General features: G+C 41.2%; 2 protein-coding genes across 16 annotated transcripts in view; one reads left to right on the top strand and one right to left on the bottom strand.

Annotated features, from left to right (window-relative positions):
- The first annotated feature begins 488 nt into the window (after positions 1-488).
- On the top strand, positions 489-27,966 carry ZAR1L (zygote arrest 1 like). 7 transcript variants are annotated; one of them, XR_013392543.1, is made up of 6 exons: positions 493-1,260; positions 3,001-3,093; positions 4,058-4,132; positions 19,657-19,735; positions 22,009-25,720; positions 27,909-27,966. XR_013392543.1 is itself a non-coding variant. In XM_028726467.2 (5 exons), exons 1-4 carry the CDS (start codon positions 547-549, stop codon positions 19,717-19,719), a joined length of 945 nt encoding a protein of 314 aa, XP_028582300.2. In that variant the 5' UTR covers positions 493-546; the 3' UTR covers positions 19,720-19,735; positions 22,009-27,966. The 7 variants fall into 7 exon arrangements, 6 of the variants coding, with proteins under 6 accessions (XP_028582302.2, XP_028582300.2, XP_077783258.1 ...); XM_028726467.2 differs by having other exon boundaries at positions 22,009-27,966; XM_028726469.2 differs by lacking the exon at positions 4,058-4,132 and having other exon boundaries at positions 489-1,260; positions 22,009-27,966.
- Positions 7,466-27,966, bottom strand: part of FRY (FRY microtubule binding protein) — a 191,827-nt gene continuing 171,326 nt past the window's right edge. For 6 of the 9 annotated variants that reach the window (XM_077927129.1, XM_077927130.1, XM_077927125.1 and 3 more), the window contains 10 exons: positions 25,440-25,640; positions 24,501-24,662; positions 21,963-22,129; positions 21,287-21,476; positions 19,760-19,909; positions 18,881-18,979; positions 17,103-17,222; positions 10,466-10,576; positions 9,690-9,892; positions 7,466-8,873 (listed from right to left, as the gene is read on the bottom strand). In XM_077927129.1, coding sequence (XP_077783255.1) covers positions 8,615-8,873; positions 9,690-9,892; positions 10,466-10,576; positions 17,103-17,222; positions 18,881-18,979; positions 19,760-19,909; positions 21,287-21,476; positions 21,963-22,129; positions 24,501-24,662; positions 25,440-25,640 — 1,662 coding nt within the window. In that variant the 3' untranslated portion in view covers positions 7,466-8,614. Of the gene's footprint in view, positions 8,874-9,689; positions 9,893-10,465; positions 10,577-12,402; positions 12,421-17,102; positions 17,223-18,880; positions 18,980-19,759; positions 19,910-21,286; positions 21,477-21,962; positions 22,130-24,500; positions 24,663-25,439; positions 25,641-27,966 lie in introns of all 9 variants that reach the window. The other 3 variants (XM_028726458.2, XM_028726461.2, XM_077927126.1) reach the window with 2 other exon arrangements.

The following is a 27,966-nucleotide window of genomic DNA, read 5'->3' as shown; positions in this document are numbered from 1 at the left end:
GCGGGGAGTTGTGACCTTGCCCTCCATATGCAAGAGCCTATTTTAAACTAGCTAACTGCTTCCTACTCAAGGTAGCACAGTTCTGCAGAGCAGGCATAAGCTTGTATCAAGCAGCTGAAGCCAAATGGATTGCTTTAGCGTAAAACCGATATTTAGGCAAGTGCCTTTAATTCTCCACAAGGGAGCACCCATTGGTTTCAATGGATATACCACAGTCTGAGACCCAGTTAATCAGTCTGGCCGACTTTTTAATGGGCTCGATCCAGCAGGAATGGGGTTTAGTTTGCACAGGGACGCTGGTGTGTTTGTGTTTAACCTTTGCAAGCTTAGGAGTTTGCTTTGGATATTCACTACTTTGGCCTAAGTCCTGCCAACATCCTCCCCTAGCCATGGGAAGGAGGTCAAGAGTTTGCAGTTGGTAATAATCAATGGAGGGGCGATTATTACCGCAGGCCAGCAGTAACGAGCACCAATTAAGACGCCCTTCCCCTCGAGGGATAAAAGCCACGAGGATAAGGCGAGCAAAGTTACCTGTCCCTCTAGGCTATGGAGCGCTTTGTCTACCCGTCCTATAGCATCTACCAAAGTTATGGGAACGCCTTCAGCCACAGCCACAACGTGGCCCCCAGGCCGCCATCTAAGCAAAAGCAGCCTGGCTGGAAGCAGAGCAAGAGCAGCAGGAGCAGCATCCCGAGCCCTTACCGGGGCCCCCTGTCTGCCCCTTCCTCGGCCCCGCTGCCCCCCTTGCCGCCGCCGCCGGCCTCGCCGGATTATTTAGACAGCTACAAGCGGGCCCAGCTGAAGGCGCTGCTCTCTCAAGTCAGCCCCGGCCTCGCCCCGAGGCTCCGCAAAGCCAGCACCAAGGAGGTGGGCACCCAGGTCAACCCGCGGGTGGACGCCGCCGTGCAGTGCTCGCTCGGGTCCCGCCAGCTCCAGAGCCTCCCCGGGCGGGAGCCTCCGCCGCAGCAGGGCCGCCAACTCTCCCCTTGCGCCGAGGAGGCGGCGGCGGAGAAGGAGCCGCCCACGGGGCGAGAAGGAGGGCCGCCATCCCAGCAGCAAGCCGAAGAGCCCGAGGGGAAGGAGCCCCTGGAGCCGGAGAAGGGCGCCCAGGCTGAGGCGAAGGGGAAGCTTCCAGGCAGCGGGGAAGGAGAAGAACCCGCCCAGCAGCTGCGGGACGGGGAAGGCGACGCGGCCCAGAAAGGCGCCGCTGACGCCGCCGCGGCCTCCACTGCCACTGAGGGCAAGAGAGCTGCTTTCCAGGTGAGTGGGCCTCTCGGTCTCCTCAGTTCATTCGCTAGGGGCGCTGTGGAGGCGCGAAAAAAGGCGCGAAGGCCGCCTCCTCGGACTCCTGAAATTCTCACTGAGGCGCCTCCTTCTACTCGAGACGTTTCAAGTCAGGCCCCTCTCCAGCTACTGTTCCTCCCAGTCCACTGTGGGATCCACCTCGGGGTTGTATTTCGTGTTTAGCAGATGGACGACGGGCAGTTCTAAGGGGTTTCAGTAAACAAGTGGGTTTAAATAACCAAAATAGGGAGCTCCCCCATTTCCTTTTTAGCATCCTTAGCTGAAAGCAGGACCAAGACTCACTGAATGTTGAGTTATGGGAAACCTTTCCTGGCTTATGAAGTTGCTAAGTATACACTAGTGTTTCCAAACCTTGGGTCTCTAGCTGTTTTAAAACTACAACTTCCATCTTCCCTAGCTAGCAAAACCAGTGGTCAGGGATGATGGGAATTGTAGTTTTAAAACAGTTGGAGACCCAAGGCTGGGAAACACTGCGCCTATTCAGGACTGTTCTCCTTCTTAACTGCAGATATTGAGGGCTGAGTCTGCACCCTTTGGATTGCTAATCTGCCATGCACTTAACTTTTTAGAAGCTTAAGCGTTTTTGGTGAGGGATGCCAACACTTCAATACAAGCCTGGGCAAGTTTAAATCGAGTTGAGAAAGCCAGACTTGTTTATAGTAGTTCTTCCCAACTTCTAAGCATGCCTATAGGGAAGCAAGCTCCACTTAACTTGGAGAAACTAAGTACATTTAGGTATGGTCTGTGAAAAGTCACTGTCTTGTTAAGTGTGACTCCTTTGTGTGTGAGGGACCTGTGGCCCTTGGGATGCTGGGCTTGAAGCTCCCATCATGGCAAAGATTAATGGGAGTTGCAGTCAACATCTGGAGGGCCACATAATGGTTTTATAACTGTTGTAGTAAGCAAAAGGGGAATGAGGGTGGTTGAGAACCTAGTGACAACTCTTATTACTGTAACCTTTGAGGTTAATTTGGCATGTAACCCAATATGGAAAATGAATGATTTTGCATTCATGTGAGGAACATTTAAGGCTGTGAGAAAGGAGGTTTTTCACAGCCACATCCTGCATGATTTTTATTTTTGCAGTGGAAGACCACTACACTCAAAAAGACATGGCTTCTGAGTAAATGTACATAAGATTGCAACCTGTGTGCAGTGGACTTAAAACTATAATTTTTGGGCTATGCCATAAGATTTCTGCTAGACTAATCTGTCAGCATTGCGGGGGTGGTATAAGGTGACAAAGTGAAGTGGGTATCTTTAATCTTGTTCTTGCATGAGGATTAAGTTTTTTGGCGTTTGAATAAAAATTACTCTGCAGAAATCTTTGTAATACCCTTCTTGCATATGTCCATGAAGTATGAGCTAAATGACACAAAAAGGTGTGTTTACAGTATCACTTCATATCTCGTGCGCTCCCACTGCTAGTTTTCAAAGCCACATTCATGATGGCCACAATCCATATAATTCCTGTAGTTTATTGACAAAGACTGCTGTTGGATACATTTTGTCTTAAAACTGCTTCAATTTGACTAGATGTAGAGTAAGCATTAACAATAACATATCTTGCATTTTCCATTGCCTGCCTTAAACAATAAGCCTGCAAATAGTAGGAGTTGGCTTAATACTATAAAGATTTCTAAATGTGGTACACATTAATTTATTATGCTGCTAATCAGCTATTTTCTATTACAGTTCCTAGAACAGAAGTATGGCTATTTCCATTGCAACGACTGCAAGACCAGATGGGAAAGTGCTTACGTATGGTGCATTTCTGGAACCAATAAGGTATTTAGATGAAAAGACAAAATTTGCTTCTAGAGGGTTTGCTTTGGGGTACAAACAAAAGGGTTGCTGTACCTTACCAGAAAGTGGAGAATCATTTATGAATTGAAGTGCTTCACAAACCTGCAAAGGGTTTTTGAACATTTTCCAGAAATAGCTGTGTTTGTCTTTAAGGTGCCAAAAGCTTGTTCCTGCTGCAGCTGACTGATTTATTGTAGCATAAGCTTTTGTAGACTAGCAGAATGCTCATGCTAGATTTTATTTATGATACCACAACTTTCATCTTCTTGATCAGAAGATAGGAAGGAAAGACTGATGCTATTGTCATACTACCCACAACTCTCTTGAACTATTACCAGTCTCTGTTAATCAGGTTTCTTGTTCATTAATGCCTGACAAAATGCTAGTACTGGAACCTTTTCAGTGGAATATTTGGAGACACTGAATGGAAGCTGTTACTGTTAGCTAAAAGATAGCTCACTTATGATGCCTGAGTGAGAGATGTTTTTGTTAACATAGAACCTGTGGGTTAACATGCAGCTGCAAAGGTCTTCCTAATGACCTGAGACTTCTGTCCGTCCTGTTGAAATTAGGCCTGAAAGAAGCCTTCCATTGGAGCCCATACTTTTTTCAAGCCTAATTGCAATGGCCGGAGGAGAATTTGGGGGGCTACAATCAGGGAGGGGGTTAACCCTGTCCTCCCTACCTGTGAATCTCCCTGAAGCAACTATGTTTGGAAGAAAATTTTATATTGGCTTAAATAGAATGCCACCCCCGTGTCCTGACAAAGCCCGTCAAGGATGCAAGATAATCCTAAAATTTTAATATAGTGTTGTGAATCAATGAAACCTAACTGCCTGTAAACCTAATTTTGCTCTGGATGTGTTAACTTTTAAAAGAATTGACAAATCTAGACGTTTGATCTGAGAAGGCTCTCTTCTAATGGCAATCACCTTCCTTTGCATAGGTTTACTTTAAACAGCTTTGTCGCAAATGTCAGAAGAGCTTTAATCCTTATAAAGTGGAAGCAATTCAGTGCCGTGTAAGTAACACGTTTCCTAAGATGTGCTAAACAGTGAGAAATACTTGTCTACTTTAAACGGCAGTGTTCAGGGAATAGAAAAATATATATGGAGAAGTCACATTTAGCTTCCTTTACTGTTAGCACCAAGACTAGCTGTGGGGGTAATTTCTAGGAGGCTTGGTATCAGTCATACGAGTTGGAAAGGGCCACGAGGATCATCTAGCCCAACCCCCTGCAATGCAGGAATATTTTGGCCAGCATAAAACCTATGGCCCTTTATTAGGCGAATAGAAAACTGTATAGCAGGAGAAGGCAAACTTTTCTGTCAACAGGCAAAGTTCTCTTGGGAAGTAATCCTCTGGGAGCTACATGTTTGCATTGGTCACAGCTACCCTCTACACTAAAGACAATGGCTTTCCACACATTTTTTAATGTGGGGTGGTGAACTTATCTCGCCCCACCCTCCTTGAAATTAGGCCCTGGAGCTGCAGGTTTCTCATTCATAGGAACAGGCCACTTTTGAGCTGCTTTCAAAACAAGTAGAACAACCTTTCTCAACCTGTGGGTCCCCAAATGTTGTTGTACTACAACAACTCCCATCACCCCTAGCTAGCAAGGCCAGAGCTCAGGGATGATGGGAGTTGTAGTCCAACAACATCTGGGGACCCACAGGTTAAGAACCGCTGAAGTAGAACATGCAACTATGGCAGGAGCCCTGAGCCAAGGTGGCACAGTGGACACAGTGTTGAATTAGAGAAATAACAATAGAATTATGGAACTAGTATACTGTAAAATACATCGGTAGCAGGAAGCCAACTTTGGGAGGAGAAGTTTGATCTGTTCACTAATTTAAATATGTTATCCAAAGATCTGTGCAAAGACTCGTTGCTCCTGCCCCCAGAAGAAAAGGCACATTGACCTCAAGAGGCCTCACCGTCAAGAGCTGTGTGGCCGCTGCAAAGGCAAAAGACTCTCTTGTGACAATACTTACAGCTTCAAATACATTATCTAATTTGTGCTGTTCTTGCACATGGCACCATGCACTTTGTTACTTGTTTCATAACATGGATTTGACCTTAGGTTTCTGACCCGGCATTGGATACTGGAGTAAAGATTTTTGTAAGGCTAGTAAATATTTGTTGTTTATTGGGGTAACTTGTAATGAATTTGAATTCCACTTCAATTGTAATAGTCGCGGATATGGAAGACTAGCTATAGTACATGAGAGCTATATTGAAGGATGGGAAATTGAGGAATTTCTATGTAGCAAACCTAAAATTTCTACAAGGGGCCAGGTTATCCCATTTGATGCTGTTTCATTTACACTTGTGAATACTGTAATGACAAATTACTAATAACAAGGTGAGCTGTCTCTTTGCATACCTTTCTAAAACTAATAAAAATATTCTTAACCACTGAAGACTATAAACTATTTCATATATTGTCCTCTGGTACAATCTCTGCAGTGGAAAATATTTATTAAATGGAATAAACAGAGTAATTCTGATCTGGGCAGATGGCCTGCTTTTTCTTTTCTTTTTTCTCTAACTGAACAGATACCTCAGCATAAGTGTTAGATTTAAAAGTCATACATTGATCATGACTTGGAGTGTCTCTGTTCTTGTATGTTATATGAAAACAGTTGAGTTTCTTTCCTGAAGTAACTTATGAAGATGAATTTCCCCTGCCTTGTTTCATTTTACAAAGAAACCAACTTTGTAAACTAATATGATAATAAATGCAGTTGTCTTGCATCCGGTGTGCTCAGAGTGCCAAGAATAAGTAAATAGCACTGGTAGCAACTGTTAAAAAGGAAATATGGGTTGGTCTGTAGTGGCACTATTAGAAGCAGCATAGCTTGACATTAGTATAGATAGCTGTACAATCTGAGATAGATACACACACACATTCTCTGTATAAATTTGGTCTAGGACAGTGAGCAAGGTGTAAGACAAGATACCTATCAGTAGGGGAGATTAGGCCAGTTTGAGAAGGTAATCAGCTTTAGTTCTAGTGTCTCAAATAGCTTGGTTTTCTGACATTCACAAGCATTTTCTTATTTACAGAGCATTCTTCCAAACAGAATGGTGGCAAGGGTGTCTTTGTAGAGACAGCATTCAAGTCATGCCATGTAAGAAAGCACGTCTTCCTTGCTATTTAAGAGGACTGCAACAGACAGGCACAAAGTTGAGAACAGGCTTGTCACAGATGGCAGGACAGGATACCACTAAGAACCAGTGAAATCCAGCAAAAGGCAGAAATATTCTCCATACTTAAGGATTATGGAGGTATGCTATTGGTTGCTAAGCATAAAACTACCCTTCGTTTCAACAGTATTGGAGCAGCAACATAGAGCATATAAAATCTACCGTATTTCTCGCCCTATAGGACACACTTTTCCCCCTCCAAAAATGAAGGGGAAATGTGTGTGCGTCCTATGGGGCGAATGCAGGCTTTCGCTGAAGCTTGGAGAGCGAGAGGGGTCGGTGCGCACCGACCCCACTCTCTCTCCAGGCTTCAGGAAGCTATCTGCAGCCTAGGGAGCCCTGCGAAAGTTCCCGCAGGGCTTCCTAGGCTGCGGGTAGCAGCCTGCTTGCCCGGAGCGCGGGGCGCACTGAAGCAGAGCGCCCTGCGCTTCGGGAAGCTATCCATAAGCCTGGGGAGCCTGCAGGAGTTCCCGCAGCTGGGGGTTTTCCCCCCTTTATTTCCCCCCCAAAAAACTAGGTGCGTCCTATGGGTCGGTGTGTCCTATAGGGCGAAAAATACGGTAAGTTGCAAGCACTTAATGGGGAAATGTGTAAAACCCTGCTTTACTTTCTCATGCACTCAGAACTATAGCTGGATCACTTTCCAGGTAGAGTTAAAACTAGGACAGTGTGGGCACTTATTTTCCAGAGCTGCTTGAGGAGCAAGAATTACATTTTCACCTCAAAGGGTACACTTCCAGCATCTTTGCTTAGTCATAATGATTAAGTGTACTTCTTCTGTAAGTTTGCATAAAATAGTGTATGAACTCATTCTTGCAATCTCCACTTTCCCTTTACAATTTAAATGTGAGTACCTTACTCCAATTTTGTTTGAAGGGCTAACCCCCTTAAGAGCAGAGAAACATACACCATTTTTCATTCAGCTAGGGCTATGCATTTGAAGCAAACTTCAGAATAAACAGCCTATTTTTCAAAGCTGCTTCTGGTCAAATGAGAGATTACATTTGTCTCCCTTATGGTTATTTAGAAAGCAGCTATTTGAGTGTTGTGAAGGCTGCATGTTAGTTCAAAACCAATTGAAAGCAATAGCCTTTGTACCGTATCATACTCTCATTCCATATTAATCAGTACACACAGAGGCATGTTTGTATATATGCATATGTATATATATTATAATGACCTTGATATTTTAGTTAGGTGATCCTATTCTGATCAAAATATCAACCAAAAGGTACTTCACAAAAACCTTTAAGTGTATTTACAGAGTGAATAAGTGAGACTATGCTGCAATAAAAGTGTCTTAAATGTGCAAAAAGATTTGCATGCACCCATTTAACACATTACAGCAGTTAAGTGCAAGAAAAACTTACATATTACCAAAAAAAATATTCTTAAGTACAACTCAATTCACTTTCCATTTCTTAACTGTTAAAACAATGTATGTTAAATTAAAATATCCATGCGGGGCAGGTCAAAAGAATTAAAATCAGCAATGTGATGTTTTCCTACAAAATAGCAAGGTATACCAGACCAACCATCCTTATGTAATATAAATATATTCATAAAAGCAACCCTCTAGTAAAAAGCAGCCAAAATCTTTTTTAAAAAAATCTTCCTTGTCCATTCATAGGTACTTTGGCCTTAATAACAGACCTTTTACAACAGGATCTAGTACCTTCCAAGACAGTAGCCTAGCAACATCAGGAAATGTACTTCATAGCAGCTTGGTTTTCCCCCAAAAGATACAGTAATCATATTTAAGTTACAGTGTACATTTAAAACTGTAGTCCTTTACAACCTCTTTCATACACACAGGCTCTCAGCTTTCAAAAAGACAGTCTCGCAGTGTCCTGTCGCTAGCTTCATTCTGCCCATTTTTTAAACTTGGTCAAAAGGAAAAAAAATGTACAAGATTAAAAAACAAAACCATCCTCAAGTGAAGGAAAGATTGCACTTTTGCCAACCTAAAAATAAATTTCTAGAAAGGAAGTCTTGTTCAGTGTAGTAGTCTTTGGTATGTATGGAAGTCACTTCTTCAGTAGTGAACTGCGGTTGTCCAGTGAAATGCATTTTGTTTGTGCAGCTCAAAACAAAGGATTCTATGCTACCTTTGTCCTTGCAGTATTGCTACACGTTGAAAACACTGCCCAGCTCCTCTTGGAAAATGTTGTAAAGGTAACAAGACTGACTACAACTTGACCAAGTCTTTCTAAGGCTGAGAAGGCATTGAACCACCTCACCCCAGCATGGAAGCAATCCCAGCTTGAATGAAAAGGGGGGCACAAGACTTTTGTCAGAGACTTGTGCCGGAAACACTGGAGTCTGGAAGAAAAGTATTGATGACTCGGTAGCTTTGAGCCCTGCGGATCATGTCCCGGATCTCTATGTTCAGCTCCATCAGTTTAGTACAGATTTCTGTCAGGCTTTGATTGGAGCCCACTAGAGCGTAAGTGCCAGACTGCCCCAGTGTTTGGTGCCGGAAGTAAATATTCAGTAGGGTCTGGACCTCATCATCAGAACTGCTTCCAAAAATGTCATTGGGCCATAAACTCCTGCAGGAAATGAGTATAAAAAAAGCCAGAGTTAATTTAAGGATCTCTCTGAACTAGATTTCCTCTTTTGTACAAGTTAAATCCCTTCCCAATTCCTCTGCAGCTACATATGCATTTTTTGTGCAACTCGTATACAAATTCCATGCCACTGAAAAATAAACCTTGCGGGGAACTGCATGAGATAATAAACAATATAGACACATGGGATTCAATATTAGTAGGGGGGAAAAATCGGTATAAGTATTTCCGTCAGGAATGAAGGTGGATGCCCAAGCTTCTCTACCATGCCAAACTACAGAGAGGCACCTCTAGATGGGAAACAGAGGAGGTAGCAAGGTGTTTCTGTAACACATTACTATGGGGATTTGATGAACTAAAACAACATTTTACAATAATAAATAAAAAGTTCTGGCCTGGGTAAAGGTTTGACTAAATGATCAACTATAAGGATTGGTACATCTCTGGCCCAAACTATGATTGAGGAAAAAACCATTCATGGGAGCTGCATGCACTTCCCATCACAGCTTGACAATCACTGCTTTGTCCAATGGTTTAAAAAAGGGAACCAAGTATAAGGAACTTCTCCCATAAAAGACACACAGAAATTAATGTATGATGCACTTTCATTTAAATGAGGCTTGCACAATAAAAGTGCTTAGTAAATTGTGCCTTAAAATGATTACAAATACCTTCTGACTGAATCTGAATAACTTGTTAGCGTAAATGAAGATGTGTGTGTAAAGTTACACAGCTGTAGTCTTCTGAGAGGAAGAAAGGAAAAATATGACGTCATGATCAGCCACTTGATCAAGTTACCTGCATTCCCTTATTTGGTGTAGAGCTTTTCCAAGCTCATTGTTTTTCAGACACTCCAGCATGGACTGAATGGCTACTTCTGTAGAGGTGAACATGGGTTCAGAGGTACCACATTCTACAATCAGAGGTTCCATTGCAATGGCAGCACTAGCTTCCTTAAGGTTCTTCTTTAACTCACTCAGCTCTCGTGACATATTCAGTAGCTGTTAAGGAAAAGAGAATTACATTCATCAATGTACAAGTTTTCTCTATTGGGCATCAAAAATATAAAATCTGCACCATTCAAGGACAAAGTGATAGCTTCATTTCTTGCAACTGGGTGTTTGAATAAAATTTAAATACACATGTGCAAGATGCATATGGAACTCCATTTGTGAATGTATACTGAAATACTGCTAGAAGAGCGAATGTATAAAAACATTACTGAACTTTATATCTGAGTTGTGAAGCTCAGTGGTGATCTTCGGATATCCACTATCTCTCATGCCAACCTACCTACCCAGAATTTTGAGGATAAAAGGGAGTTGGGGAGAACCATGTATTTGAACTCCACACAGGAAGAGCAGCTTATAAATGTAAGAAAATAAGTACCCAGTTTGAAATCCATCCACATTTTCTCTAAACTAATAGAATGCGCTACACCTCTCTATAGTTGTCATTCATGATCTTGAACAAGCAGCCCTCATTTAAGATACATTAGATTGCTGTACGAAATAAACACCACACAGGAACGCACAGCAATTATTTCAGCAAAAGGCTTGATAGTAGCAACATACCTCTGGCATTGTACTAACTTCGTGCACTTGTCCGATGAGTTTACAGTACGACTGAAAAAGCAACAATAACTGGAAGTGCAGCTTATATAATCTCTGGCACAGTTCCAATTGCTAAAGAAATAAAATTGTAAAAGGGGTAAGTTATTAAGAAGCAACAGGTTGGACATTATTTTTCCATAAGCAATAAACTGCGAATCAGGGATTACAAAACAAGGCTGAAATAAGACCAAATACTGCTGTAAATAGGGAATATATGGAGAATATGGGAAGCATGTGCCATCTCTACATCACCAAAGTGAACTTCAGTGGCATTTTTTACCTCATTATAATGTGCATCACCGTTTTAATCTGATGGTGGCACCAAGTGCTTGTTCTAAATGATCACAATAACTGTATTCAATTGTACAATAAACCATGGTTTCTTGTTATGGGAGCAAACAGTGAAGTTTCAGTTCATGTTCTTGGTCTCCCTCTGGCATGGCTTTTGGTTCTGGGTTGTTTTTTAAATTAAATATAACTTACTGTTACACTTGAAGATGATAGACTGCAGTTATCTTAAGTATGATTCATTTGAAACAAGCCAATTTTAAGCCAACTTTAAACCATGCATTATAAAGCTGGCTTCTATGGTTATAAAGTTTACAATGCAGATGTAATACTAAACAGGTTAATCAAAACTGAAAGTAAGAGGTTTTTATCTCCTCATAGCCATACTGGAAGCCTGAAGCTCACTGTGGCCTGCTGCCATTGCAATCAATAATCGTCTACTGTAACATCCAAACACAACTTTTGTTTAAATACCATTATATAAACACTGCGCTTTTGAGGTCTTAGCTGGTAGTTGCTTAATTAGAATGCCTGCCTGCATTTAGACAATCTACATTTTTTCATAAAAGAAATGTTATGGACTTGGCTCATTAAAGTTTGTTGTATTAGTCAAGGAAATAAAAATAAATGTGTTTTATTGGGTTGATGCAGGAGTTTCCCACTTCTTCAAAAGTGAAATTGCAATTTCTTTCAAACTGCATTTGTAACTTAGTTTAGACACACAATGGTTGGCTAAATTGAAAACCTTAAAAATATACGACTTCCGTGAATGGGTGCTTATGACCATAGTGTTGAACCACAATAGTTCTGTGCCATGACAGTGCCTTGTTATGCAGAGAGAAAGGGGAGGTGAACACAATCCATTCTGTGTGGTCACTTGAAAGCAGTAGAAATCCTCATATTTGGATCTCATATCCATGTATCAAATTTGTAACTGGTGCATGCGCATCTGGCCTTAGGAAGGAAAAGGCGAGTTGGAGCTTCATATAGGAGTCATGTATAGTCCTTTAACACCAGGTAATGCTCGTTCACTGCAGTGTATGAGCTCGCAGCTAAAGGCTGATGAGGGACAAGGAAGGAGGAGAGAAATTGGCTCCACTAAACTGAGGAATCCCTGAGATGAGAAAAGGGATTCCCTCAGTTGTACATGTGGGGTGGATGGATTTATCATATTCCAGGGGTATCATACTCTAAAATTGATTAGATTCCTTTATTCTGTATTACATAATGAAATTCTCAGTTTAGCCTAGAATGAAAAACTCTCATTTTGGAGAAAGGCAGTACAGAAATTACTTGTTTTAGTAGAGCCATTACTTCTGTTCTCTTCCTTCACACGTTAAGCGAGGGCTTTGATTATTGTCCAAATATAATTTATATAACAATTTCAAATTGCATGTGAAAAAGCGAGAATTTATAAATACGGTAAACTATATTCGAACTGCCCAGGAAACTGAGATAAAACATAGTACAAACATTTCTTGTAATAATAAACGGAATTAATAAGAACAAAAAGAAAAAGGGGGAAACATGCTAAGAGTTAAAACAGGGAAATAGGAGAGTGCATTAGTCCATATTTTAATGGACAAAGAATATGAAAACTTTTAACTTACTGCAAGAGATTCCATTTGCTACACAGCAAGCATGGCACAGGAAAAAGGAAAGGAAAGAAAGTATAGTGTCAGTGTAATGCATGCAACTGGAAAAGCACAGGCTTCTTTCCTAGTCTGCCAGCAGTATTAGCACTTCTCTTTACTTGCTAAGTGATTCAGAATGTATCAACTGCACAACATGCACGGCAACAGCTGTTTAAACAAAATTTTGAATAATCACAGTTCTAATGCAGTCACTGTAATTATCTAAGTTTGAGCATAACTTTTTCTGAAAGCCAGTCTGGATTACTCTAAAAATAAGTTATTACACCTTAGAAATGAAACAGTTCAGTGCTCTTAAAATTCACCTATAGAATTCTTTGCACCTGAGGCATCCATTATAGTTCAGCGATAGACTGGCTCTGTATCCAATCTCGTTGCTGACCAGGATTTAGAGTTACAAGCTGCCCCCATGGAGTAAGAATGCACACTTTTAAGATGCAGAGTTCCATTGAAACGGGCATGAACACAAAATAACTGCAGTCTTAATTATTTTGTGGCGGCTGATTATAAAAGTGTGTGAGGTTATTTGCACAGGAAGTTGGTTGCGCTAGCAGTTGCACATGGAGGTTCATAGTGTCAAATGCCATGCAGCTGATACAGTCCAGCACCATGCTAGTAAATATGAAGTCAAACAAAGAGATGAGACAAGCTATTAACAACTGTAGAATTGCACTGGCAGCTGTTTGCCAAAGCATGTTTGCATTTTGGGCATACATCTCAACATTTTTCATACCCTGGGATACTATCTGAATATAGTATATTATCTGAATAATACAATTATTAACTACTGAATTTAGTTTCCCTTCAGATTACCATAAGAATGTAAATCTATTGCCATTTGGCATAGGAAAAAGTAGGGAAATGTTCAGTTTTAAGCCAGGAATATGGGGTGGGTTGAATGTCTCCACAGGAATACTGATTTGTTTCAACCAGCCATGTTCAATGGCAAAGAATGTAAAAGGCTTAAGCCATTCCAGGAGAAAGTAATAGATCGCTAACAGTGCAATTCTATACATGCCTACTCAGGAGTATGTTCCATTGAGCTCAATGGGGCTTACTCTCACAAAACTGGATACAAGATTGTAGTTTATATAATTTTATTTTAAAGAACATATACTGGAAAAATCTGGCATGAAAATAATGTAGCACCTTCTGTATTCATTGAACTGCAATGAGCTGTTATTGTGCTGGTATTTATATATTGTAAGCCACCCTGGAATTTTTAATGAAGGATGGTATAAAATGTTTTTAGACAGATAGGTTTGTATAAATGCTGATAGGCAGCCATGTACACTCTCGTCTAGCAAGAGTGACCTGTGTAAGGAAGCTTCCACACATGAATTTCCTTCTTGAATTTCTTTCCATTACTGCCAAAGATTGCTCCATGTGAGTGAAAATGTGTTGGTGCACTATCAAACAAATGCTTGCAAGATCACCTTAAACAGAACCAATATCTTGTATGGAGGTGTATGAATTCAGGTCCCACAAACACAGTATCTGATGATCAAGGCAGCTAAACCAACCATCTGTTTGGCAGGTAAATACCCACAGGTTCATGAAATGGGAGGAACTTTGGATTGGGGCTGCTGCTATTTATAAAAAAAAGTCCTCAAAGCATTTAAAGAAGACTTAAGGTAAAGGTAAAGGTACCCCTGCCCGTACGGGCCAGTCTTGCCAGACTCTAGGGTTGTGCGCTCATCTCACTCTATAGGCCGGGAGCCAGCGCTGTCCGCAGACACTTCCGGGTCACGTGGCCAGCGTGACAAGCTGCATCTGGTGAGCCAGCGCAGCACACGGAACGCCGTTTACCTTCCCGCTGGTAAGCGGTCCCTATTTATCTACTTGCACCCGGGGGTGCTTTCAAACTGCTAGGTTGGCAGGCGCTGGGACCGAACGATGGGAGCTCACCCCGCCGCGGGGATTCGAACTGCCGACCATGCGATCAGCAAGTCCTAGGCGCTGAAGTTTTACCCACTGCGCCACCCGCGTCCCCAATGCAAAGAAGACTTAGCATTTAGCTAAATCAAGATAATGCTGTAATCAGCTGATTTCCCCTAAGCATTGTTGTAATACAGAAATATCAGTTTTAATTCATTATTATCCTCCTTTGTAGACTCAACATAGTCACCTCAATAATTTTCACTTATTCAAAAGTGAACCTAGCTATCAATATTGCTGAATAAGCGTTTGGAAGCACAGTACAGAATGAAAATGCAGAATGAAAATCCTAAGGTTTGGGACAATGACCTTTAAAACTTCTCATACTAACTTTCCCTTGTCCCTGCATATCACCAAACCCAAAGGGGAGCAGAACCAGCGTACAAAGAAAGAACAACAGGTGACACAAGAAAGCAAGATAAATGAGTAAAATGAAAAAGATTTTTTAGAAGTGCAAAGAAACCAAGAACAGTAAAATTAAGAAGTTATGAGGTACAACATTGCCAAAACCAACAACCAACTCAAATCATTATGGAGTAGGAAGCGGGGAGACAATGGTCATCTTTCAGAGAGACATTTCCTCTTGCACTTTTTAATAAAATAAAATAAAATAATATAAAAAAATTATTTACAGCTGCCCTCCCCGGCCAGGGTCGGGTTCAGGGCGGCTAACACCAAATTACAATAAAATGTAATAGAAAAACACAACAACAACAACAACAAACAGTTAATTTAAATATGGCTTAAAATACAGCTTAAAATGCAGCTTCATTTTAGTAGTAGCCCGTAAATCAAGACTATAAAGGGAGGAAACATCAGATATTCACCCGAGCCAGCTATCCATGCTGGTCCTACATGGGCCAGCAAAAAAGCCAAGAGAAAATTTATATACCCAATCGCATATAAGGGGTCAGAGTGAATCTAAGCCGAAGGCCAGGCAGAACAGCTCCGTCTTGCAGGCCCTGCGGAAAGATGCCAAGTCCCGCAGGGCCCTAGTCTCTTGTGACAGAGCGTTCCACCAAGCCGGGGCCAGTGCTGAAAAGGCCCTGGCCCTAGTTGAAACCAATCTAACCTCCTTGAGGCTTGGGACCTCCAAATTGTTGTTATTTATGGACCTTAAGGTCCTCCGCAGGGCATACAAGGAGGTATCCAGACCCTGTCACTTTTCTTAATTATTGTTGGCCACACATGGTGCTATAGTTGTTTATATTTCTGCCTGCTTCTATCCTTTCAAAGGCACTACTGTGGGATGCAGCCCCAGGCTATTTCGGGGGGTGGTGGTGGAGCTGTTTGGCTTTGCCCCCACGCACAGTAAATGCCATTAAAAAAGAAAGAAAGGCAACATGGTGTCTTCAGGTGCTCCAGTTTCCTTCCTGTCTTAAAATAAGCCATGGTGATCTGGAAAACGTTTGACCAAGCATGGATGGCAAATCACTGTACAAAGATGTACAGAAATGAATTGCTTTCCTTGGGCTGAATAGAAAAATTTGAATGATACAAAGTGTTCTCTAGTAGCCTAAAATAATAGCTTCACTTTACAAAGGTCAATTAAAAATAAATCACTTGACTGGAAACATCTTGCCAGCCACCACACTTGTCTGTACTAGATTCACACAATCTGTCCAGAACTGCTACATGAACACCAGGGCTTACTTTGTGCCAGGGTTGTTTTCAGTATCAGTTTAATCATAGAATATGTGATACAGTAAAACAAACTTTAGCTGGGCAAGTGAAAAGCGTTTCTCCACATACCGAGAGCTTAAGAAGAAGAGGCTCCCAGACTGACAGGACCCCATCACCTGCCTTGCCCCCAGAAATGAAAACCTGGCCTGGTTTGAATAGTACAGTACACTAGACTAAGGATTACTGGTACCACGTGAATGTGTTGGTTCCCACAGAGCAGTTTACATCCTTTTTAGCTCAGCATAAGGCATGGCAGCCAAGCTAAGGTTTAAGCTAAGCATGTCATCTGAACATGGAGTTGTGCTTTGTTCTTGGCTGTGGATCATAGTTAAGGATACTTCACCATGATATTGGGTTCAGATGACATGCGGATAAGTTTGCTGTGGAAGAGAGCTGATGTTAAGGACCCTGGAAGCATTAGGATTAGAAATTCTCCATGGGGGGTGGGTGATGGGTCCCAGAGGTGAGGCCTAACTCCTGCCACCACTCCTTTATATTTGGATATTTCCTTAAAGTTGCAGGCTAGCACAACAGCTCTTAAGATGGAAGGAGTATTAGAGGAAAAGCACATGGCTAGCTGGTTAGTACATATGTGCCAATTTGCTTCCATATTAATTCCTGGCCATCCAGAATTGGTAAAAGAAAAATTTAGAGAGTTCTTAGGCAATCCTTCACATGCTCTCTCTCTTTTTTTGTGCTTCCCTGGAAACTTGGTGGTGAAACTGGAAATGAACTAGGGATGATGGTGTTGAGTTTCCCCATGAAAGATAAGAACCTTTGGATTATGGTTGGGGGGTATGAGCATGAAGGAGTAAGGGAGTAGTACCTTTATCCAGAGCCTCACAAGACCTATGCAGCACAAACATCTCAAGAATGCTCCGTTGGATATGCTGGAGTAGGACAGGAATATATATAGTACCTACTTATATTATGTTCTATGGCTGCAATATATTAGATTGCGCCTATGGTCTGAAACAAACATAGACGGTACAAAAGCTTTTACCGTGGTCAAGATGTAATATGGAATTGTAACTTACTGCAGAAACAACATAACAGATCAAATCCTTGATTACCTTCTCCTCCGAGTCTCCTGGCTGACAGGTGATAACACCATCTCTTGAGCCCCCAGCGAATGTTGCCTTGCAGTTTGCCAGCCACTGTAATTTGGAAAGAAAAACAGACGTATAAAGTTATTTGAAGCCAGTGTGGTGTAATGGTTTGAGTGCTGGACTAGGACCTGGGAGATCAGGGTTCAAATCCCCACTCAGCCACGAAGCTCACTTGGGTGACCTTGGGCCAGTTACCATCCCTTAGCCGAACCTACCTCACAGGGTTGTTGTGAGGATGAAACAGGGAGGAGGAGATCCTTGAGGTCCTTGGAAGATAAAGGTGGGATAAGGTAAAGGGACCCCTGACCGTTAAGTCCAGTCACGGATGACTCTGGGGTTGCGGCACTCACCTCGCTTTACAGGCCGAGGGAGCCGGCGTTTGTCCGCAGACAGATTCCAGGTCACGTGGCCAGCATGACCTCTGGCGAACCAGAGCAGTGCACGGAAACGCCGTTTACCTTCCCACCGGAGTGGTACCTATTTATCTACTTGCACTTTGACGTACTTTCAAACTGCTAGGTTGGCAGGAGCTGGGATTAAGCAACGGGAGCTCACCCCGTTGCGGGGATTCGAACCACCGACCTTCTGATCAGCAAGCCCTAGGCTCTGTGGTTTAGACCAGAGCGCCACCCGCGTCCTTTAAAGGTGGGATATAAATGTAATAAATAATAACCCGATGGCCAGTGAATATGAAAATAGTTTTGGTTGTGTATTAGGGTACATTTAGATACAGTGCTACACCTTTTATAATGAATACAATAAACATTTCCTGGAATACTTGTCCCATATTGAGAAATATCTTGGGTGCATGTAATCTGCCATCATTGTGGATTGGCGCTCCACCTGGTGGTTGAAGGGAAAAATCGCTGCTCAGACAACAAGTTCAGGCTTGGGGTTCTCCCATGAGCCCTCAGTTTTTATTTTACCTTCGCAGATGTGGTTGATTCTCAGAAGCTTTCTCCTTCTTACAGACTTGTTTCCCCTTGTCTGCATCTGACTTTTTGTGTGCTTGTTAGCCCTATTCACAGTCCTCTGTCTTCTTTCTTTATTAAAGTTAAAAAGAGTTCCTCCTTTCTCTGTTGTCTGTCTGTGTTAAGGAGATGTCATGGCGCTCACTGGATGTAGGTAGGGTGTTAAAACAGTATGTTTCTAGAACTAAGTCACTCTGCTTCTCTATGTGTGTCCTTCCACCCCTCTTCCCTTGGGAAGAAGGTGCCTATGCTTATATTAGCTTGTTGGCTTGAAGCCTGCATTTTTCTGGTGTGAACTCATCTCCATCGTCCAGCCCTACCACCAGGTGCTGTTCCAGTCCCACAATGGCGGCAGATTTACATACACACAGATACTGTATCCCCTTCACAGATAAGGCCAATACTGAAGTCTTGAATGAAAACAGATTAAAATGTATCTAATGACCATTTCAGATTCAAGCACATTTACTCAGATGAAAGTTCAACGATGCCTGTTCCCTAATAAATGTGTTTAGAATTGCAGGCCAGATTTATTTTGAGTTTTGTCCAATCAGATATATAGTCTAAAAACAGAAATAGAAGATATAGAGATGTAGTACTGTAAATAATCCAGTATTTTTCTCTAAAGGTAAAGTCACTGAATGAGCCTCTTGCAGATTTGAAATGAATTAGTAACTTTTTGCATTAAGGAATACAGAAATAGATAAAGCCATTACACCCAAAAATGATGCTTACCGAAAGTGTTGCCTCTTTCCTGTTGTTATATGTGTCCAAATATTCTTGTAGTTCTAAGACACTGAACTTTAATTTCTCAAGAAGTCCACAAGAGAGAAGCTAGAAACATTAAAATAACGATCCTATAGTCAACATTACTTCATTCAGTGAGATCAGTATAACAGTTTTGCTATATACCAAAATCAATGGGGAAGATCCCACATGACAGTCCCTGGAGAGTTGCTAGACATTTGCAAGGCCTGGGTTGTACACCTTCATGACTGAACTTGTGGGAGATGATTGTTGAAGCTACTGTATTATTATACATTAGAGATCATATTATGCTATCATAAAAAGGCATAATTGCTTGGATAAACCAACAATGGAGGCAAGGAAAGCATAATTTAGTGTACAAATTATTCAAATTAAATATATTTTAATGTATTTGCTTATTTTGAAGAATTGTGCTTCTGCTGATCATGGAGAGGCATAAATAGCTATTTACAGCAATGGCAACCCTTTCATAAACAGTTACCAAACACCAGCTTTCGACATTTTACCAAATGTTGCCCAAATGCTTTCAAGCCTGTCTTCAAAATTATGAGGTATAGAAACCTGCTTTGGTTTAATTTTGGTTAATGAAAGAATTCCGCACTCATAACTCAGTTATTAGCACTGTCTATTTACAGACTCTCCTAATCTATAACCACCCAGCGTGATGAAGAAGAGCTGCAGCAGTTGGTTAGAATGTAACAAATACCTAATGTCTCCTATTATGTCTCAATACTTGTTTCCAGACAGGTCTATCAAGAAAAGATACAATCCGCTTCCGAGTCTTCACTACTCTGATAGTTTTATGAATGGCACTTCAATGTGGTTAGTCTTGCAAAAAATACTCACTGTTTCAGCATCTACAAAAAGGGTAGGACATTCTGAACATGATGTCAGCATCTGTGATGAGCTCACAAACTTCGAGCCTATTCCTCGCAAATTGTCACCAAGGTAGCTGGCAGCATCGCAAGTTAGAAAGCAGAATCTTTTCTGAATATTCTATAAAGCAAAAGTATGCATAACACATTTGCTACTGAACTTAATGATAGAACTTAATGTACATTTTAATTTGGTATACACAACTACTGCATTCATTCTTCATGTATACTGCAGAGGGGGAAACACACACACACACACACACACACACACACACACACACACACAAAATCTGTAGCTCTCTGTCCTGCTTTCTTGTTTTGTAATCCCCCTTCACTCCCTTCTTGTTAGACCGAACCTGTGTACAGCATTGGCTCATTCTGTTTTGTCACTAGTAACAACCAAAATGAGACTTCTCTGCCCATTCTGGGCATTGTTTTGTTAATACTCAATGTCAAGTGGTCTATCAAACAATGTAATGAGTGTTCTGATGCCAAGTTTACAGGAGGGGAAATCATGAGAGAGACTTCTTTGTGTTTGTTTTCCCCTCTGGCCAGAACTGCTTGGCAAGGGTGCCTGGGCCGCTTGAGAGTGTGCCAACATACTGAACTGCATCTGGAAACTATTGCACACCAAGACTCTCTTCCTGCTTCCCTAGCTGATAGAGAGATTTCTGTAAATAGCTTTCTAAATGGTTTCTAAACAGTTTTCTGCTGTAAACTGCAGAGTTACTTTTAAGGACTGCTCAAGCTATCTAGGAACCAAAACATACTATGGTTTTATTTAGAGTGTCTGAGAAACTGGAAACATTTGATAACATCCTCACTCTTATCTTGAAAACTGTTGTGGGAACATGGGTATTAAAGCAGTAGCATCATGGCGTGCCAGTACCACCCAGAAAGCAGCTTACATCACACAGCAGAAGAGCTAAAAGGAAAAAGTAATTGCCTTATCACTAAACCTTTCTAATGCCTCTCCTACTTAACAAAGCAATTTAAAAAAACCTACACTGGAATCTGTGGGTGCAATGGCAAAGTTGCACTTATATCTACAACCCTACACCAGAAACATCCAGGCATAGATTCCTTGGGACAAGTACCTTGGTGGCTCAGTAAAGAAAGAAGGGCACATATTGAGGGTTAAGAGGGGAAGAGATAACTCAGGGAGGGCGATTTTAATCTTCCTTAATCCAAAACAAAGTACCAGCAACCCAGCATAATGGGCCACCTTCCCTCTTTGACCTTAACAAGTGTGCCTCTTTGGACCAATGTCTAACTACCATCAAACCCACTGCAATAATAAATAACACTCATTATACTTTTGCTTGATGGCACACAGCAAAATCTGGAAAATTAAAACCTCCTGCCCCCCAATAAATGTTAATGGGCTGTGGAAAATAATCAGGGTCTGGATTGATCAACACCTGCAAAGTCTAAGAAACATATTGTGGGTTTCAGCAAAATGTCAGTCATGTGGGATTCTGGAACACTTTTTCTTTACCTTAAACAGGGAGGAGAACACATGAAATGTATATACTGCACAGGAGCCATCCGCGTCACACATGAGCTGGTTCATATGGCTACGCCAAGCTTCCTCTGCATCATCACATGCAGCTGGTTGAAATGCAGCCAGGATAGCAGAAAAGAAGGGAGACGGAGGAGGCGAGACATTCCTGTCGCCTTCTCCAAAACTGAAACAAAGCCACAAATTCTAGGTTAAGAGCCGATAGCGAGGCTACGCTACTGTTGTTGTAGTTCCAAATAAGAAACTCAAAAGTAAATAAGTAAAAAGAACAGTTAAGTGAGGCTACATGCCATTTTGTGCCCATGCCTACGCCCTCTTAATGAGGACAGAGTGTAAAGGATCTGATGACCTGATTTGACCCTATCCTCAAATTCAGGACTGCCATGTAACTACATGTATTCTGTGCTGAGAATTTCCTGTTCAATGTCACATAGTAGGCATACCTTTATAGGTTAAAGCACTGACTCCATATATTTAACAATAATTGCTTTATCTTGCATCTCTCGGTTTTATTGTTAAGAAACTGATTTTAGTCAACTGAACTGCCTCACTGTGTTTTATGGAATTTATTATTATTTTTATTTCACCACTTCATTTCATTTTTTTTAAAAAGCAGGATATAAAAAGTTAAAATAAAAAAATACATACATACCTGGTAAGTGCATATTGATCCATCAACCGGTCACCTTTTTCTTCAGTCTCTGTCATATCTAGGCTAAAGCTGTCGCTGTATTCAAAAGCTGCAGGGAGTTCATTTGTAGAGCCGGAGAGATCATCTTCCTGTACAGAGGTATCTTCCTCTTCTTGGGCACCTTCAGTCTGGGGGGGATTGAACTGGTTACCATTTATTGTTATCCTGCCCTTCATCACTTTCATGATCCAATAACGGGTAACAATAATTTAAAAACTATAATATTGTAAACAAGCTATCTGCAGTAAAACACACCATAAACAACAAAGAACTACCATTATCAGAACCTACCAAAACAAAAAGTACAGGAAATACCAAATGTATTACAACAGGTACATGCAGTAAAATATATCTCATCACTTTCTGCTGAAAGCTTAAGAGAAGTTCCATTTGCTTGTTTTATACACCTTGTGCACAAGATGAGGGTTTTGTTACTTAGTTCTTTGCTACTCCAGAGACCCTGTTCAGATTATATTTCCTCCTCATATAGTATTCAGGAAGAGTTTGAGAACAGATCCCAGGTAAAAATATCCTACCCACCCAGAGAAGTGAATAAATGGATCAGAAGATTAAGCTATGAATACTCTAATTTAGAGACCAATGTAGGTTTATTATGGGTGGCTCTTTTTGTGGTCTCTAAGACTACAGAATTATTGATCCCTGTGGGTGTGGTTTAGGGTCAATCTGCATAGCAGTTGGATGGACCTTCAGGAGGACACACACTCTGTTTACATTCTCAAGAACACTAGCCTTTATTTGCATCTGGTAGCATAGTAACTCCCGAGGAATGAACTGAAAATCTAAGGTAGATATCTGAATTTTTGATGTTCATTAATATCTACAGGAAGTTTTGGGTCAGCAGGACCATTTATCAATTCCTCTTTATGGCCACTTCCTGATTGTTATCAGCAACATTACTGGGCCCAGGAATTGGCTCTCTAAGGAGAACCCTAAGCCTGGCCCTAGCAAGGGTTGTATAGTGGCAGCTAGATAGTTATCAATTGGGTCCCAAACCAGGGCACATGTTTCCCCAAGTCCTGAGTAAAACTACAGGAAGGGAGACTAAGGTAAGTCGGGTGCTTTGCCACTAGATCTGGACTTCTAGCCTGGTCCATTGCTGCCTTTGCTCATGGGGATGTGTGTGCGTGTGAGAGAGGGAGAGACAACAGGATAGGGACCTGGGCCAGGGTGGAAGTCATGTGGTTTCCTGGTTCCTTGGGTGAGTATGTTGATGGAGTGTGAGGACTGTGGGTTCCCTGCACTCCCCCTTTGTACTAGAGACCACTACAGAGTCCAGCACTTCCTAGATGCAGGGTCCCATTTAAAGCACATGGCTTCCCCCAAAGAATCATGGGAACTGTAGTTTGTTAACAGTGCTCGGAACTGCAGCTCTGTGTAGTGCCCAGGATTCTCAGGGGACGATGACCATGTGCTTCAAATGCATGGCATGGATGTGACCAGTTTCCGCAGAGGTTCATTGGGTTCTGCTCCCCAACCACAGCCTGCTGAGATGTACTGCAGGACACCCCAAGTTTCTTTTGAGTTTCAGATTCCAGAAACTCCACTATACATATGGAACTCACCACATGGCCGTTGGATCCTGCCTGAACAACCCCGATGCAACACAAAACTTAAAGAGTGAAATGCTTTTTGCATACAGTGAAAATGAAACTTAGCGGAATGTGGCAAAACCGAACTACCTACTTCTCTGAGACGATTTCTACTGCCATTACTGATAGGTTACACTTCATGTGCAGCGACGAGTGCTTTCTCCCATAGCGCCACCCATTTTTTGTTTCTGCTTTCCCCCCCCCTAACCCTGCGGCATCATAACATGCCTGCAGAATAAAGCAATAGTGCTGACACTTCACTGCCGCAGTGGTCAAAATGTCCCATACAAAGCACTTATTTAACGCGGTAGGGTTCTGCCTGCCTCATGACTTACCAGCTCTGTCAATATTTCTCAAGTAGAAGCATTTCCCAAAAAAGTAAGCTACAGAAACAAATACATGGTATTTCTATTAAACTTTTACCAACCTTTGATAACTGTGTCCCCGGCATGCTTCGTTTCAGGCAGCTACACAGAGCAGCATTTACAATCTTTTATTTACCAAACTCAGTGCATTACTGTAATCAGCATTCTGAAAGTAGACCAAACAGGCAAGAATGGAGCCCAAGGCAGGCAGCTGCACAACACAGCGCCCACATTTTTTGCAGGGAGGGGGGAGAATGGAATTCATGCTTCCACCCACAGGACTATTTTTTATTTTTATTTTTTTGGTACTGCTGTATAAAGTTGGTGGAAGGGTGATGCTGGCAATTCTGAAGGCTGAGAAACTCGTACATTTTAATCGACACTAATTATAGCTGGACATGCCGAATCAAAGTGTACAATCTAATGTAAAGCAATAGAATTGGATATTTGAACCGACAAACACCATATCCCGAACCACCGCTCCCCCTCTATTTAATAAAATTGCTTAGATAAAATTCATTCACCTTTGAGCCTTCAGACACCTGGAGATTATTCATTTCAGGCAAAGAAGCATTAAAACTGGACGTTCTTGAACTGAAAGGAGGTGGAGCTGTTGAAGATGCTTCACATGGTGTGGAAAGAGAGTCAATGTGGTTTGTGTCCTCAGAAGGGGAAAGTGTCATGATCTGTTAAAAGAAGGAACAAGGCTAAGGCTAAAGGCAGGGTGGAATTCCTCCTGAGGAAGCGACACTGAAATGAAACGGGAGCTTCACAAACCTTTGCATTGCTCATTTTCAGTGGAGTGTGCGCAAAGCAAATTGGTGTGGATTGTTGTCCAGCAAATGACACCATTTTTCTATGAAGAGCCTCTAAATAATAATACTGAAAATAATGTAATATTCTCCACTAGTAATCACTATACAGTTTAAGCTTGTGATTATATTAATTCCATTAAGCTTTCTGTGTATACTAAAATCTGTTTTAAAAAGCCTATTCCAGGTTATTGCTTTCCTTCCTTTTCGATGTTTTACAGAAAACAGAAGTTACATTATCAAATGGGGGGGGGGGGAGAGTTCAAGGGGGCCATTTAATTGAATGTGACATATAGTAACAAATGGAATAAAGACCCACTTATCCTATTTGATATTTTCTGTATGCAGAACTTGCCTCTAACAGTGCAATCCTATATATGTCTACTGAGAAGTAGGCTCAACTGGATCCAACGGAGCTTACTCCTGAATTGCTGCCTGAATCTTTTTATGTTTGCCAACTATGAAAAGAAAATTAAGAAGAACGTACTTACCTATGTAGGGTCTAACCCTTTCTGTGTTGCTAGCAATCAGTTTAAGTGTAAGAATCATGGATTTCTTTTCATACATTATATATATATAATGTATGAAATATATATAATATATATAATGTAATATATATATTTTCCAGCAACCTATAATTTAACTACTTACTAGTTGCGACTGTTCTAGAATTTGACTTGTTGTTAGGTCTTCCTCCTCCGATGACTCATCCGAATCTTCATGGTTTATTTTGTTTAGGCTGGGTGTACTTCCTGAAAGCTGGCTTTCTTCCAGAAGCTGCATATCACACTTGTCCAGACTATCAAGAGAACGCCTGCGTACTCCCCAGTTGAAATTGTCCATGCTTTCACCCTGCAATCACAGCATTGGTTTGTTTTCTCTGCCACAACAATTCTCCACCCCCCCAGCTTTATTTAGCAACATTTCATAAGGTCAGTAAGGATTTAAAGAAAGTTAGACTTTCAGCTGCAAAATTATTTTTCATATAAATTAACAATATATGAATTATAATAATCCAGAAAGATGAATAATCCAGAAAGGTGAAGCTACAGCAATTCCTAAAGGGAGCTGACAACATTGTGGTCAACAGATCCCTTCTTCACCACCCAAAAAGTCGCCTGCATGTCAACTTTTGATCTTCAATGGGGAGGTGCACTTTGAGTACCATGGGGCAGCTACACCCCCATTTAAAAGTAAACGGCACCATCCGCTGGACAGCATTTCTGTCCACTGAAATTATCGCAAACTGTTGGAACAGCAGCAAAATTGTTTTCATCGATTGCTGTTTTATGCATTATGTGTTTATGAAAAGAGCACAATAGCAAACCTCAGGCAAAATATTCCAGGTTTTCTATACGACACACATGAACACAATACTCAAGTGCAGAGTGAAGGCAGAGCTAACACTTTCAATTTAGCATGCACAATGCAAGGTGTCAAATCAGCAGAGCTTACGGTTTTAATCCCGCTTTTGCTTTACAGATTAGACATTAATTTCATAGGTACAATTTTTTTAAAAAAAATTTAAAACCATTTTATTTTTGACTTTAAAAAAAAAAAAGACATGCTCTGTTTTATTCCTAGTTTAGGTTTTACAGCACAATCCTATACTTGTTTACTCAGAAGTCAGTTCCCCTATGTTCAGTGGAACTTACTCTTTAATAAGCATGCTTAGGATTGCAGCCGCAGCCACTGAGACATGTCTGATTCTGGAAATGAAGCCTGAGTATTCGTGGGACATTTTTGCCAGTCATATACTTACTAATAAAGCAACATTTAAGATATTGGCAGGTAGCACTGAAACAAATGTAGAAACCCAAATTTTAATGTTTCAGTAAAGATAGGGGCTGGTAAGACGATCTAACTATGACTTTCGCCACAAACTCCAATTCCTCAGGCATGTTTGGAAAGGAAAAATCTGGATTTTACCATAAAAAACTGACAGTTGTCATTATTGCATTTGCTCAAATGTAAACCTTTTACTTATTTGAGCATTTTAACAGTGGAGTAATGGAATGCAGGAAGCCCACAACTTATCTGGGGGGTTGCGTTCCAGAGATTGCACCTAACACCAAAATCACATATGGTCAAAACCCGTTAGGTGGGATTGCCAAAGTTATTTGCCCTGGACGCTCACCCCCTTTCTACTTATTATTATTTTTTACATTTGCCGTGTGTGTAAAGCTGAACGTACACATGTTAAACGTGTGTAAGTGAGGGGGACGCTCTCATCACTACCTGGAAATTTTGGGGACTGGACCTGGGAACCTTCTGCGTGCAAAGCGGAATTGCAGCCTTTCCCTATTCCTGTTAAATGTCTGGAATTGGCACAGAAATTTAAGCTGGCAGGATCTCTTAAGCATTACCATTAAAGACTTCAGTTTTATTCAGCAAGAATCAAGCTATGCAATTTTATGATTCTATATATAATTTGAACTCTTCCCCCCCCCCCACAAATAGCTGGAATAAACACTTGTACATATATCCATATATACAGTATGTTTTTTAAAAAATTAAAAAACCTAGCCACAATGATATGTCACTTAGAACCTAGTCAAGGTTCAAAGATTGCAAAGAATGGGAAAAGCATATGAACAGGCGACTCCCATTCACCCTAGGCTTCTATGGGAGGCAAGGCAGAATATAAATTGAATAAGTAAAATAATAAATTTTCTTATAATGCAACATTATGGGCTTTCACCAATGATTTTTTGATTTCATGGCTCTCACTGTGAGCGAGATCTGTGAACCCCACCTTGAGATTTTATAGTAGACTTAACACTTGAATCAGTTCCTCGTTCTTTAGAACTATAAAACATTTCTAAAGCATAGCAAGAAGTGGAACCTCCGTTAAACACATAACACACACACACACACACGCTGAAAAAGCAGAATATATCACAAGATACAAACAAGGCATTACATCTACTAGCACATGTGAGTTCAAATAGCATTATCTTACCTGAAGTTCCTGAATAGCAGATATAACAAATAGGAAACAAATAAAGAAAAGTATTTGTAAACATACTTAATTTAAACACACTCTTTATAGACATTTGCCCTACAATCTAAATGAATGCTGCTAAACTGATAAACTTATCCCTTCTTGTAACTTTACAGCAGCTTAAAAATAGCATGATACTGATTTCACAACCTAATTAAAAAATACTGAATCGTG

Source organism: Podarcis muralis, chromosome 4 (genome assembly GCF_964188315.1).
Source record: "Podarcis muralis chromosome 4, rPodMur119.hap1.1, whole genome shotgun sequence".
Lineage (NCBI taxonomy): Eukaryota > Metazoa > Chordata > Lepidosauria > Squamata > Lacertidae > Podarcis > Podarcis muralis.
The sequence above is the reverse complement of the archived record's forward strand: the minus strand, read 5'-3'. Positions and strand labels throughout refer to the sequence as shown.

Coding starts and splice junctions, on each gene's coding strand:
- ZAR1L (XM_028726465.2), top strand. CDS start 547: ATGGAGCGCTTTGTCTACCCGTCCTATAGCATCTACCAAAGTTATGGG. Junction 1,261..3,000: donor GCAAGAGAGCTGCTTTCCAG/GTGAGTGGGCCT, acceptor TTTCTATTACAG/TTCCTAGAACAGAAGTATGG. Junction 4,133..4,982: donor TGGAAGCAATTCAGTGCCGT/GTAAGTAACACG, acceptor TGTTATCCAAAG/ATCTGTGCAAAGACTCGTTG.